The sequence below is a fragment of the Oncorhynchus mykiss genome, chromosome 23 (assembly GCF_013265735.2).
Source record: "Oncorhynchus mykiss isolate Arlee chromosome 23, USDA_OmykA_1.1, whole genome shotgun sequence".
Classification (NCBI taxonomy): domain Eukaryota; kingdom Metazoa; phylum Chordata; class Actinopteri; order Salmoniformes; family Salmonidae; genus Oncorhynchus; species Oncorhynchus mykiss.
In genome coordinates, this window is record NC_048587.1 from 56653089 (window position 1) to 56668794 (window position 15706).

General features: G+C 42.3%; 1 protein-coding gene across 2 annotated transcripts in view; it reads left to right on the forward strand.

The window, feature by feature from the left end:
* Positions 1 to 15706, forward strand: part of LOC110503001 (endothelial PAS domain-containing protein 1) — an 87919-nt gene that overhangs the window by 40023 nt on the left and 32190 nt on the right. For both annotated transcript variants that reach the window (XM_036960863.1, XM_036960864.1), the window contains exons 3-6: positions 6718 to 6866; positions 7388 to 7472; positions 13547 to 13659; positions 13889 to 14091. In XM_036960863.1, the coding sequence (XP_036816758.1) occupies positions 6718 to 6866; positions 7388 to 7472; positions 13547 to 13659; positions 13889 to 14091 (550 nt within the window). The remainder of the gene's footprint in view (positions 1 to 6717; positions 6867 to 7387; positions 7473 to 13546; positions 13660 to 13888; positions 14092 to 15706) is intronic.

Genomic DNA, 15706 nt, shown 5'->3' on the forward strand with positions numbered 1-15706 from the left:
GCCAGAAATCTTGCTTGTTTGTAGGTGACCAAATACTTATTTTCCACCATAATTTGCAAATAAATTCATAAAAATTCATTAAAATCCTACAATGTGATTTTCTGGATTTTTTTTCTCATTTTGTCTGTCATAGTTGAAGTGTACCTATGATGGAAATTACAGGCCTCATCTTTTTAAGTGGGAGAACTTGCACAATTGGTGGCTGACAAAATACTTTTTTGCCCCACTGTACAATTGACTACACTACACTCATGGAAATGCCTATAATTTGAACATGAACAACCGCTCATTCGAAAATACATTTCAATTTACATATTTACGAGTGTATGCCTTTGTTTTCCCTCTCTGTGGTTTGCGGTCCGTCTGCTGGATAGTCAGTCGACATAAAGCCTCTGGTTTGTCCACCAGAGATCAAAGTCTGTCTGAGGTGTAGGTTGTTATAATGTATCCTTCAGAGTACCATTCGGAAATGTTCTTAGTTTACCAGACTAAAGTATTTAAACAGCTGCAGCCTGAATAACTGTTCGTTAGATTGTAGATTTATTAGCCATTTCAAATTGGGGACCTTGTCTCCACGTTCTCTGGTCTCGTCCTTTTGAAGAGTTGCCAACCATTTCAACATGTAGCGACATCTCCATATTTTCTGGTCTAATGTAATTTTTGTCATGGATTTTTGTCACGGGAGTATAACTTTGTGGAAGAAGGGGCAGTTCCATTATGCCTTCTGTGATATCTGGGCTCACAGGGGTGTGGACACTGACTAGTTAAAGATTTATATCAAAACAAGTATCTCGTTTAGAAGGCCAACATCACGTTACATCTTCTCACAAATAGTTTCATATTCAATCATATATTTTACACAACCACCAGATGCAAACCCCATGATTGAGAAGTGTACACAAGCACTGTCCTTCATGAGAATGAAGAGAACCAAATGAAACAAATTCGACAGGATTGGTCTTTAAATACCCACGGACAATTTCCACATTATCAAAAAATAGAAATATTGTTTCATTCTTCAATTCTGGGGATTAGATGTTTTGGGCAAGAAAAACATATTTGTTCTCCATAGGCTCTCTCCCTCGATACTCCATGGCAGGGAGAGAGTTTCCGCCCGGAATTTATGACCGTTGTAAAACCCTTCGGTGGGTGCGAGAGTGAGAGAGGAGGGAGCACCCAAAAGGGACACGTCGTGACACAAGTAATCTAACAATTCCACAACAACTACCTAATACACACAAATCTAAGTAAAGGGATGGAATAAGAATATGTACTTATAAGTATCTGGATGAGCAATGACTGACCGGCATAGGCAAGATGAAATAGATGGTATAAAATACAGTATATACATATGGGATGAGTAATGCTAGATAAGTAAACATCATTATTAAAGTTGCGTTAATAAAATGACTAGTGATCCATTTGTTAGAGTGGCCAATTTCAAGTCTGTATGTAGCCAGCAGCATCTCTGTGTTGCTGTTTAACAGACCATGATACCGCTCCTGGTCACTATGACCGACTCCACCCTTTTCCCAATTTGTCCTTCACCACCTTTGTAACACCAAACTGGTCTCCCAAATAAACATCCTTATTCATAAAACGTACTCCAACCATAAACTGCTGTTGATTTCCAACTTTAGATATTTTTGTTCCATTCGTCTTTATTACCATCATCCAGTCATTCTTACCAACTTCACTCATGCCAACAGAATCAAACATTGCATCCCCTTTCGTCATTACACAACCTGCCACCACCAGGCCAGATTCAAGTTCATCCATCCACATTCCATATTCCTCTACTCCAAAAACCTTTATCCTTCTCGTCCTCTCGTTGTAGCTAGCTAGTGTCTCTATTCCGTCCAACATTGTTCCCAACTGACGCTGTCCAAAAACAACCTCTTGTCGACCTCCATCCATTTTGTTTCCCAAAAATCTTCAACTTATAAAACTACATTACCCAATGTTCCTGGACACAACAATGCTCCTAGACACAACCATCTTCCTGGACGCAACCCTCCTCCTGGACACAACCTAAGGGGGGGCAAAGATGAGAATACTGTTAGGGGGGCAAAGATGAGAATACTGTTAGGGGGGCAAAGATGAGAATACTGTTAGGGGGAAAAAGATGAGAATACTGTTAGGGGGGAAAAGATGAGAATACTTTTAGGGGGGCAAAGATGAGAATAATGTTGGGGGACAAATATGAGAATACTGTTGGGGGGGCAAATATGAGAATACTGTTGGGGGGGGGGGGCAAATATGAGAATACTGTTGGGGGGTAAAGATGAGAATAATGTTGGGGGGGCAAATATGAGAATAATGTTGGGGGGGCAAATATGAGAATAATGTTGAGGGGACAAAAATGAGAATACTTTGATTCACATAAGTGTATTGCGGCATATCACAACGTGCTGCTGAACTCATAAGGCATGGTTTTCCATGTTTGAAGCTGGCCTATATATATATTTGGCAAGACAGCGGTGAATGGCTGCATCTCACTCACATTAGTAGGCTGTAGTCTATTTGGATCTCCATTCGCCTTTGTTTGCTGCGTTTGTTTACTGTTAATGTAACTAGCGTACATATAGATGGTGTCATGCCTTTATAGATCTGATGTTTTGTTTTGTCCTGCTCGGGTTCATGCGTTCACATTCGCAGTTGTGTCAGTATTCTAAGCCAAGCTGCTCTTCAGTATTTTTGTTTGCATGCATGAACAACTAGTCTACTACTTCAAGCATTGAGTTTGTATTATGTTGGTAAGACAGCTGCATTCATATAGGCTGTTTGTAATTGGTGAATTACCCTATCTATCTTGAAGCCTATATTCATTACCAAAACAGCGCAGCGGAGATTGGCACGAAATCTGTAGCCTACCTGTCACTTTAAAAACACTCAATGATCTTGGCATTTGAACATTATGTTTATTGTGGTATAGTGTGATTATATAAGCATTCAATATAATTCCAATGCAAGATCCCAAAAAATGGTGCCCTCTAGCCGATTTCAACTGCCCACTTAGTCACTTAGTCCTGTCGCCAGGGTCTGGCCGGCGGGAGCAATCTCCATTCAAATAGACTGGGAAAAAGGCGCAACTGGGTGCGTGAGCTCGGTACAGCGCAGATCAACAGGCGCAAACAATGGATGGGGCGGAAAACCTGGCGACGACTGAACAGCAATGGTCCTGAACAGCAATGAACATTTTTGGGGAAATTATACCACCACCCAAAAGGGCACTATGGAGACTGGAAGGGCAAAGGAGCCTGTGCTCCTTACAGGTAGAGCCCGGTCTGTGCACGTGCCTGACCTAAACCCGCCTGCCCCAGGGATATAATGTTGCGGATTGCGGGTTATGAGTCAATCTGCGCATCACTAACGCACATCAAAGTGCCTTCACCACCTTTTTCCTCATAAAGCTTATGCTTATCACTACTATCAATGCATACAATGATATTTTATTTTATATATATTCACAGTACCAGTCAAAAGTTTGAACACACCTACTCATTAAAGGTTTTTCTTTATTTTTACTATTATCTACATTGTAGAATAATAGTGAAGACATCAAAACTATGAAATAACACATGGAATCATGTAGTAACCAAAAAATGGTTAATTAAACAAATCAAAATATATTTTATATTTGAGATTCTTCAAAGTAGCCACCCTTTGCCTCGATGACAGCTTTGCAAACTCTTGGCATATTCTTAACCAGCTTCATGAGGTAGTCACCTGGAATGCATTTCAATTAACAGGTGTGCTTTGTTAAAAGTATGTTTTCCATCTCTTCTGGTCAAACAGTGTAACTTCACAGCAAAAACTGAAATCTGAGCAAGCCTAAATATCTTATAAGATGATTAAGGTAAAACATTTCGAAATAAGATCAACTGCTTCTATTAAGCCTTAGGTTAATATAAGCTTGGTACAAAGAAACAAGAAAAACAAACATTTTAAGTGAATAACTCAATAAGATAATTAGGCTTGCTTAGATTGAACTGTTTTGCATTGTTCTACCTATAGATGGTTTAGAGCCAGTTAGAAAATGTTCTACCTATAGGTGTTTTAGGGCCAGTTAGAAGGTAGACCTATAGGTAGAACACCTTCTAACTGGCCCTAAAACACCTATAGGTAGAACACCTTCCAACTGGCAATAAACGACCTATAGGTACCTACCTGTAGGTGTTTTAGGGCCAGTTAGGTGTTCTACCTGTAGGTGTTTTAGGGCCAGTTAGAAGGTGTTCTACCTATAGGTGGTTTAGGGCCAGTTAGAAGGTGTTCTACTTATAGGTGTTTTAGGGCCAGTTAGGTGTTCTACCTATAGATGTTTTAGGGCCATTTGGAAGGTGTTCTTCCTATAGGTGTTTCAGTGCCAGTTAGAAGGTGTTCTACCTATAGGTGTTTTAGGGCCAGTTAGAAGGTGTTCTACCTATAGGTGTTTCAGGGCCAGTTAGAAGGTGTTCTACCTATAGGTGTTTCAGGGCCAGTTAGGTGTTCTACCTATAGGTGTTTCAGGGCCAGTTGGAATTTGTTCTACCTATAGGTGTTTCAGGGCCAGTTGGAAGGTGTTCTACCTATAGGTGTTTCAGGGCCAGTTAGAAGGTGTTCTACCTATAGGTGTTTCAGGGCCAGTTAGAAGGTGTTCTACCTATAGGTGTTTCAGGGCCAGTTGGAAGGTGTTTTACCTATAGGTGTTTTAGGGCCCGTTAGAAGGTGTTCTACCTATAGGTGTTTTAGTGCCAGTTGGAAGGTGTTCTACCTATAGGTGTTTTAGGGCCAGTTAGAAGGTGTTCTACCTATAGGTGTTTTACCTATAGGTAGTTTAGGGCTAGTTAGAAGGTGTTCTACCTATAGGTGTTTTAGAGCTAGTTAGAAGGTGTTCTACCTATAGGTGTTTCAGGGCCAGTTAGAAGGTGTTCTACCTATAGGTAGTTTAGGGCCAGTTAGAAGGTGAGCGATATAGAAAATGAGATGCAATGTATGGGTTCAGAATATGCTGGAGTGGAGTTTGTGAGGAACAGTAGGGGAAGGAGATGGAATGTGTAGATTCAGAATAGGCTGGAGTGGGGCGGTGAGGGACAGTAGTGGAAGGGGCGTGAGAGAGGGATAGAATAGCTCTGTAGAGGGGAGATGTTACAGACGATTATCTTATCTGCATGGCTGTTGCTTCTGATTGGAGTTGGATGGAGAGCGAGATATTAAGGCGCTCAGTGGAAAGCCCGGTTACTGCCACTGTAAGGCTGACGCTCCTTCTCTCAACTCAGCCATAACACAGACCTGCCCTGGCGCCATGCAACTCCCCCTCGCCTACACACACACACACACACACACACACACACACACACACACACACACACACACACACACACACACACACACACACACACACACACACACACACTGCCGCAGCAGTAGGGAAGCACTTGTGTAATTTAAGAGCAGCCCATGTGAATCTGGGACACTGACACACTGGCCCCTCAGATAGCCACTATGACACTGATACACGGATATTCCCAGGGTTAAAGATTAAATTACACTTGATTTAGCATTCTCGGTTTTAACGAAAACCACCAGCCTTATTTGGCAACAGAAGCAGACTGCCTGTTAAGGTATGTAGCTGCCATGACATTGTCTCACCAACACCCCTACAACGGTTCAATTTGTTGCATTTGCACTGAGCTGCAGTGATTCTGACATGGGGTGAAATGTAACATTCAAGAGGAAAGTCCTCCGAGCTCAGATCCGTAGGTGGATATAGTACACACTATATTGAATGATGCAAGATATGGCATCATGTGACTTACAATCTGTGCTTTTTTTGAACTATTAGTCCTGCATTGTGATGTTGATGTTATGTCTCTGTACAGCTGAGGAAAAACCGCACACTGCTCTTGATAGTATTACTGCTCTTTATTAAGCTTTACTTATCAGCCTCAAGGCCTTCGTCCGAGCTTTTTCTCTGTCTCTGTGCAGCTCAAATGGGGGTTATTAGAATCCCAAACTTTCTACTCAAGATCATAGAGAGGAAAACTACTGATGCAAAATCACTGGTAAGTGTTCAGGCCAAAGGTGGTCCTGTGGAGTTGAATCTCCCATCAGCCAAGGACCCATGAGAAAGTCGCTGCTCCCCTGGGGCCTCATTCTCATGCTGGGCCAAACTCCAAAATCCAGGCCCGGGCCTTGAGAACAGCTCTTATCTAAGGGAAGCACACTGTAGGAATCACAGGCTTCCGACCCCCCCTAGCATGGAGTCACGTTTTGTTCATTGGGACTCTGTAGTCGTTCTGCTGCCTCCCTTTTCAGCCCATGCCAAATTAACATTATCTCTATTTTCTCACTTGGCTTCAAAAAACGTGGTGCTTGACTGCATAATATTGTTGGGGTTGTGTTGCTTCATTTGATTAAGCTACTGGCTAGTATATCATGTACTTTCAGTGTACTGGGAATGTTTGTTTCAAGATTTAGTCTAACTCATTAGTGTATGCCTTAAGACAGACGCCGTTAAAGCAACAGCCTTTCTCAAGTTTGTTTGTGTGTGTGTGTGTGTGTGTGTGTGTGTGTGTGCGGGAAGCAACCAAGGGAAGGTCAGGGGATTTGGGAGTGTTTAGAGATGCAGTATGAAGTTTGTTTTGGACCTTGGCCAGGGCTTCAAGAAGGAAAACAAGCTCGACACACACACACGGTTATATAATGTTGCACATCTGACGTGTGTGTTTTCCACAGGCTGCCCCAACAGTGCAGAGGCAGAGGAGGACAGACAGATGGACTGTATGTATTTGAAGTCACTGGAGGGGTTCGTCACTGTGGTTACATCGGATGGCGACATGATCTTCCTCTCAGAAAACGTCAACAAGTTAATGGGCTTAACACAGGTGAGCAAAAACATTATGTAATCATACATAATGGGGTTGTTTCCTACGTACAATACATCCAGTACTCTTTCCCTGGAGACAGACAGACAGACAGACAGACAGACAGACAGACAGACAGACAGACAGACAGACAGACAGACAGACAGACAGACAGACAGACAGACAGACAGACAGACAGACAGACAGACAGACAGAGAGTGGCTGTAGCTGGGGATGTCTCTCATAGCCGTGAAATGTCAGCCCTGTCAGAGGCTTGTTTGGCTCAAACACACTATCTACTGTAGCTACGTAGGGCAGAAGGCCTCCAGCCCTCCCAGCTTTGTCTACTATATTTCTCACTGCTGGTCTCTCTGATAACCAAGGCTCTCAGAGAGCAGCAGTCTTCCTAACCTCTTTACTGTGACTGAATGCAGGTGTTACAAGTCTCTTTGGTTTGGCTGAAGTGGTGTTACCACAATGTAACAAAGGGTTGGCCCTGTCTGTGTTCTTGCTGGCATAACACCATATGTGTGTCTCTACAGGTGGAGTTGACCGGACAAAGCATCTTTGACTTCACCCACCCCTGCGACCACGACGAGATTCGCGAGAACCTCAATCTGAAAACCGGTAATTATTCTCTCTGTTCACGTGAAAGAGTTAGGGTTAAGGTTAGGGTTAGTGTTAGGGTTAGATAATAATAATACAAGATAGGAGCACAGCACAGTGTCTCTCTGATTTAGGGTTAAGGTCAGGGTTAGATAACAATACGAGAGAATAGAGGAGCACAGCAGTGTGTGTCTCTGAGATCGGCAGGAAGGTCATACTGTCTTTGGGTGGACACTGAATTAGCTCTGCACATGGAGTGTTCTATAGTATAATATATACAGTGCCTTTGGAAAGTATTCTGACCTTTTCCACATTTTGTAGGGTTACATTCTTATTGTAAAATGTATCAAATAGTTTTTTTTACTCATGAATATACACACAATTCCCTATGACAAAGCAAAAACATTTATTTTTTAATTCTCTTCAAATTTTTAAAAACCTAAAAAAAATGTAATATCACATTTACATAGTAAGTATTCAGACCCTTTACTCAGTACTTTGTTGAAGCACCTTTGGCAGTGATTACAGCCTCAAGTCTTCCTGGGTATGACACTACAAGCTTGACACTCCTGTATTTGGGGAGTTTCTCCCATTCTTCTCTGCAGATCCTCTCAAGCTCTGTCAGGTTGGATGGCGAGAATTGCTGCACAGTTACTTTCAGGTCTCTCTAGAGATGTTAGATTGGGTACAAGTCCGGGCTCAAGGACATTCAGAGACTTGTCCTGAAGCCACTCCTGCATTGTCATGGCTGTGTACTTAGGGTCATTGTCCTGTTGGAAGAGGAACTATCGCCCAATCTGAGGATCTGAGCGCTCTGGAGCAGATTTCAATCAAGGATCTCGCTGTACTTTGCTCCGTTCATCTTTGCCTCGATCCTGACTAGTCTTCCAGTCCCTGCCGCTGAAAAACATCCCCACAGCATGATGCTGCCACGTGACGCTTGGCATTCAGGCTAACGAGTTCAATCTTGGTTTCGTCAGATCAGAGAATCTTGTTTCTCATGGTCTGAGAGTGTTTAGTTGCCTTTTGGCAAACTCCAAGCGGGCTGTCATGTCCCTTTTACTGAGGAGTCGCTTCCGTCTGGCCACTCTAACATAAAGGCCTGATTGGTGGGGTGCTACAGAGACCTTCTGGAAGGTTCTGGAAGGTTCTCCCATCTCCACAGAGGAAGTCTAGAGTTCTGTCAGATTGACCATTGGGTTCTTCGTCACCTCCCTGACTAAGGCCCTTCTCCTCCGATTGCTCAGTTTGGCCGGGCGGCCAGCTCTAGGAAGAGTCTTGGTGGTTCCAAACTTCTTAAATTGAAGAATGATGGGAGGCCACTGTGTTCTTAGGGACCTTCAACACTGCATAATATTTTGGGTAGCCTTCCCCAGATCTGTACCACGACACAATCCTGTCCCTGAGCTCTACGGACAATTCCTTCGACCTCATGGCTTGTTTTTTACTCTGACATGCACTATCAACTGTGGGACCTTATGTAGACAGGTGTGTGGCTTTCCAAATCATGTCCAATCAATTTAATTTACCACAGGTGGACTCCAATCAAGTTTTTGAAACATCTCAAGGATGTTCAATGGAAACAGGATGCACCTGAGCTCAACATCAAGTCTCATAGCAAAGGGTCTGAATACTTATGTAAATAAGGTTAGGGCTGTCTTCAAGGCAAATGGTGGCTACTTTGAAGAATCTCAAATATAAAATATATTTTGATTTGTTTAACACTTTTTTGGTTACTACATGATCCCATGTGTTATTTCATAGTTTTGATGTCTTCACTATTATTCTACAATGTAGAAAATAGTAAAATAATGAAAATCATTGAGTGAGTAGGTGTGTCTATAGTTTTGACTGGTACTTATATATATAGTGTATATTGATGTATATTGATGTATATCAATGCATATAGTGTATATTGATATATATATATTGATGTGTATATTGTTGTGTATTGATGTGTTGATGTGTATATTGATGTATATTATTGTGTATATTGATGTGTGTAGTGTATATTGTTGTATATTGATGTGAATTGATGAGTATGTTGATGCACATGAATGTGTATATTGATGTGTGTAGTGTTTAATTTGGTATTGATGTGTATAGATGTGTATATTGATGTGCATATTATGTATGGATGTATATTGATGTGTATAGTGTATGTTGATGTACTGTATATTAATGTGTATATTGATGTATACTATGTGTACATTGATGTCTACAGTTTTTATTGATATCTATTCATGTGTAATGTATGTATATTGATGTGTATACTGATGTGTATTGTACATATTTACATATATATTGATGTATATGTATGTATGTGTATATTGATGTGTATATTGTGAATCAATATGTATACAGGGCTCATCTGTAAAAGAGACCTTATTCTCAGCATGACTCCCTGTCGAAAAAAGCTGAAATAAATAAGTATCTGGAGGTCCTAATGTGTTAAGTAGAAGTTGTAAAATTGCTCACACAACGAATAATTAACATAACTTCAAGTTCCAGGCTATAAACACTACTCCACTACCCTCTGAACACTTGTCATTGGACAATAAACAGCTATATAATGACGTAATAACACTAAATTAACAGCTATATAATGATGTAATAACACTAAATTAACAGCTATATAATGACGTAATAACACTAAATTAACAGCTATATAATGATGTAATAACACTAAATTAACAGCTATATAATGACGTAATAACACTAAATTAACAGCTATATAATGATGTAATAACACTAAATTAACAGCTATATAATGATGTAATAACACTAAATTAACAGCTATATAATGACGTAATAACACTAAATTAACAGCTATATAATGATGTAATAACACTAAATTAACAGCTATATAATGATGTAATAACACTAAATTAAAAGCAATATCATGAGATAATAACACTAAATTAAAAGCTATAACATGAGATAATAACACTACATGAACAGCTTCCTCGGCCATGGCTTGTGTGCTACGCTAAGAGTAAATCATGATGGTCGAAATAACATTCTGGACACACTGACTCTTTCCATGCTTCTCTCTGCCCAGTTGTCCTCTAATCTCCCCAGTTATCCTCTAATCTCCCCAGTTGTCCTCTAATCTCCCCAGTTGTCCTCTAATCTCCCCAGTTATCCTCTAATCTCCCCAGTTGTCCTCTAATCTCCCCAGTTATCCTCTAATCTCCCCAGTTGTCCTCTAATCTTCCCAGTTGTCCTCTAATCTCCCCAGTTGTCCTCTAATCTCCCCAGTTGTCTTCTAATCTCCCCAGTTGTCCTCTAATCTCCCCAGTTGTCCTCTAATCTCCCCAGTTGTCCTCTAATCTCCCCAGTGTTCTGCTGTTCTGTTTTTGTTGCTATTTGAATCCATTTCTCTCGTTCCAGGACGGGCCACACCAAAGTGGTCAGACAAGGAGCCTAGTAGGCCGACTCCTCAGGCCCCTTCCTGGGACTGTTGATAGAGGGGTGGGCGGCATGGGGGACCAAAGGAGGATGGTAAGGTTGGTGGAAGTGCGGGCGCTGCTGTTGTGTCCACACGTACTGCCAGCCATGCCAGACCTTTCCCTGGCGCCACCCCCATCATGGGGCCCCCCTTTAACACTCCTTATTAGCTGGACCCATAAGGCTCTGTCTTGCTCCACGGCTAGCGGCCAGTGTCTGAGGGCTGAACTCTCACTTTGTGATGTAATGGCTTGGCTGCAGACTGTGGCGAATTTAGTATTTACACGTTTATTAGGATCCACATTAGTTAGTGCTGAAGCAGCAGCTGCTCTTCCTGGGGTCCACACAAAACCTAAAACATGACATAATACAGAACATTAACAGACAAGAACATCAGGACAGAACTATATACATTTTAAATAATTATACAAACTTTCATACATGTATGCCTTCATAATCATGTTATTCAGACGCTACGGAATGCAAGTGCAACACACAAACACAGAAATGGAAATGCAATAACAAGGAGTGTTAAAAAAGAGTCTGAATGTGTAAAGATGATGTCACCACTGACAGCTTTACGATCAGCCCTTTTGGACTGAGTTGCTGCTCCAGATATGTCAGAAACATTTTTTTTTATTTATTTTTTTATTTCACCTTTATTTAACCAGGTAGGCTAGTTGAGAACAAGTTCTCATTTGCAACTGCGACCTGGCCAAGATAAGGCATAGCAGTGTGAACAGACAACACAGAGTTACACATGGAGTAAACAATTAGCAAGTCAATAACACAGTAGAAAAAAAGGGGAGTCTATATATACATTGTGTGCAAAAGGCATGAGAAGGTAGGCAAATAATTACAATTATGCAGATTAACACTGGAGTGATAAATGATCAGATGGTTATGTACAGGTAGAGATATTGGTGTGCAAAAGAGCAGAAAAATAAAAATAAATAAATAAAAACAGTATGGGGATGAGGTAGGTGAAAATGGGTGGGCTATTTACCAATAGACTATGTACAGCTGCAGCGATCGGTTAGCTGCTCAGATAGCAGATGTTTGAAGTTGGTGAGGGAGATAAAAGTCTCCAACTTCAGCGATTTTTGCAATTCGTTCCAGTCACAGGCAGCAGAGAACTGGAACGAAAGGCGGCCAAATGAGGTGTTGGCTTTAGGGATGATCAGTGAGATACACCTGCTGGAGCGCGTGCTACGGATGGGTGTTGCCATCGTAACCAGTGAACTGAGATAAGGCGGAGCTTTACCTAGCATGGATTTGTAGATGACCTGGAGCCAGTGGGTCTGGCGACGAATATGTAGCGAGGGCCAGCCGACTAGAGCATACAAGTCGCAGTGGTGGGTGGTATAAGGTGCTTTAGTGACAAAACGGATGGCACTGTGATAAACTGCATCCAGTTTGCTGAGTAGAGTGTTGGAAGCAATTTTGTAGATGACGTCGCCGAAGTCGAGGATCGGTAGGATAGTCAGTTTTACTAGGGTAAGTTTGGCGGCGTGAGTGAAGGAGGCTTTGTTGCGGAATAGAAAGCCGACTCTTGATTTGATTTTCGATTGGAGATGTTTGATATGGGTCTGGAAGGAGAGTTTAGAGTCTAGCCAGACACCTAGGTACTTATAGATGTCCACATATTCAAGGTCGGAACCATCCAGGGTGGTGATGCTGGTCAGGCGTGCGGGTGCAGGCAGCGAACGGTTGAAAAGCATGCATTTGGTTTTACTAGCGTTTAAGAGCAGTTGGAGGCCACGGAACGAGTGCTGTATGGCATTGAAGCTCGTTTGGAGGTTAGATAGCACAGTGTCCAAGGACGGGCCGGAAGTATATAGAATGGTGTCGTCTGCGTAGAGGTGGATCAGGGAATCGCCCGCAGCATGAGAAACATCATTGATATATACAGAGAAAAGAGTCGGCCCGAGAATTGAACCCTGTGGCACCCCCATAGAGACTGCCAGAGGACCGGACAGCATGCCCTCCGATTTGACACACTGAACTCTGTCTGCAAAGTAATTGGTGAACCAGGCAAGGCAGTCATCCGAAAAACCGAGGCTACTGAGTCTGCCGATAAGAATACGGTGATTGACAGAGTCGAAAGCCTTGGCAAGGTCTATGAAGACGGCTGCACAGTACTGTCTTTTATCGATGGCGGTTATGATATCGTTTAGTACCTTGAGCGTGGCTGAGGTACACCCGTGACCGGCTCGGAAACCAGATTGCACAGCGGAGAAGGTACGGTGGGATTCAAGATGGTCAGTGACCTGTTTGTTGACTTGGCTTTCGAAGACCTTAGATAGGCAGGGCAGGATGGATATAGGTCTGTAACAGTTTGGGTCCAGGGTGTCGCCCCCTTTGAAGAGGGGGATGACTGCGGCAGCTTTCCAATCCTTGGGGATCTCAGACGATATGAAAGAGAGGTTGAACAGGCTGGTAATAGGGGTTGCGACAATGGCGGCGGATAGTTTCAGGAATAGAGGGTCCAGATTGTCCAGTTCTTTGTGTGTGCTTGCATGCACGTTCGTGGGACAGAGAGAAGTGGAAGAAACCGAAACCTTGACCTCACACAAAAACTGTGATATCGCAAGCATGTGATTGGAAAATGAAGGTGAAGAATATCTGTGTATGTTTGTTCACAGGTCCTGGGACAAAGGGGAAAGCCTTCAGCACTGAGAGAGACTTCTTCATGAGGATGAAGTGCACAGTGACAAACCGTGGACGCACTGTCAACCTGAAATCAGCCAGCTGGAAGGTGAGTCCATGGAACTAACAGAAGATGCCAAGATCACTGCCATCACTACTCATGAACAACCCTCCACTTGAACAACCCTCGGCTTGTTTACTATTGATTGTAAATTCTGTTTTGCATTGTTTATTCAGAATAGGACCGTACTGCATCATTGAGATGATATCAGATGTTACAGATAATAGTTATTCTATAAAATAATGTTGATATAAGTGTTTCTCCTCTGCTTTCTTAGGTTCTGCACTGCACGGGCCACCTCAAGGTGTACAACAGCTGCGCCCCTCTCGGGCTGTGTGGGTTCAAGGAGCCTCCTCTCACCTGCCTGCTGATGATGTGTGAGCCCATCCCCCACCCCTCCAACATTGACACACCCCTGGACAGCAAGACCTTCCTGAGCCGTCACAGCATGGACATGAAGTTCACCTACTGTGACGACAGGTAACGCAAACTGTCAGATAAATACACACACACTAACACATGCTCCCAACAGGGACTCACAGCTCACCTACAGGACTATAATGACACGTAACACACACAAACAGTCTCACATACGCACACACACACACACACGCACACACATGCACACACACAGACACACACACACACTGGCAGAAGGGACGGAAAGTTAGCTTATAGTACAGTAACAGCAGGGAACACACACAAACCATCTCACATACTCACACACTCACACATAGGCATACACTCCCTCTCTATACTGTATATGCATAGAAACATCCTCATATACAGTTGAAGTCGAAGGTGTACATATACCTTAGCCAACTACATTTAAACTCAGCTTTTCACAAATCCTGACATTTAATCAGTAAAAATTCCCTGTCTTAGGTAAGTTAGGATAACCACTTTATTTTAAGAATGTGAAATGTCAGAATAATAGTAGAGAGAATTATTTATTTCAGCTTTTATTTCTATGCTTTGGGTCATTGTCCATTTGGAAGACCCATTTGTGACCAAGCTTTAACTTCCTGACTATTAACATCTTGAGATGTTGCTTTAATATATCCACATATTTTTCCTACCTCATGATGCCGTCTATTTTGTGAAGTGCACCAGTCCCTCCTGCAGCAAAGCACCCCAACAACATGACGCTGCCAGCCCCGTGGGATGGTGTTTTTCGGCTTGCAGGACTCCCCATTTTTCCTCCAAACATAACGATGGTCATTATGGCCAAACAGTTCTATATTGTTTCATCAGACCAGAGGACATTTCTCCAACAAGTTTGATCTTTGTCCCCATGTCCAGTTGAAAACCGTAGTCTGGATTTTTTATGGTGGTTTTGGAGCAGTGGCTTCTTCCTTGCTGAGCGGCCTTTCAGGTTATTTCAACATAGGCCTCATTTTACTGTGGATATAGATACTTTTGTACCTGTTTCCTTCAGCATCTTCACAAGGTCCTTTACTGTAATTTTGGGATTGATTTGCACTTTTCGCACCGAAGTACATTCATCTCTAGGAGACAGAATGCTTCTCCTTCCTCAGCGGTATTACGGCTGCGTGGTCCCATGGTGTTTATACTTGTGTAATATTGTTTGTACAGATGAACGTGGTACCTTCAGGCATTTGGAAATTGCTCCCAAGGAGGTATGTGGAGGTATACAATTTTTTTTCTGATTGTGGCAAAGAGCCACTGAGTTTGAAGGTAGGCCTTGAAATACATCCACAGGTACACCTCCAATTCACTCAAATTATGTCAATTAGCCTATCCAGAAGCTTCTAAAGCCATGACATCATTTTCTGGAATATTCCAAGCTGTTTAATGCAACCGCTGTGTCAGATTCTTTTTAAACGTTACGGAGAAAGCCTAACATTGCAATAATCTGAGACGGCGCTCAGACGTAACAATATTTCTCCGCCATGTTGGAGTCAACAGAAATACAAAATTACAACATAAATATTCCCTTACCTTTGATGATCTTTCATCCGAATGTAGTGCAAGGAGTCCTAGTTCCACAATAAACCGTTGTTTTGTTCCATAATGTCCAATACTAGTGTCCAAGTAGCTGCATTTGCTATTACTTTCAGCTCACGTGCCCAAA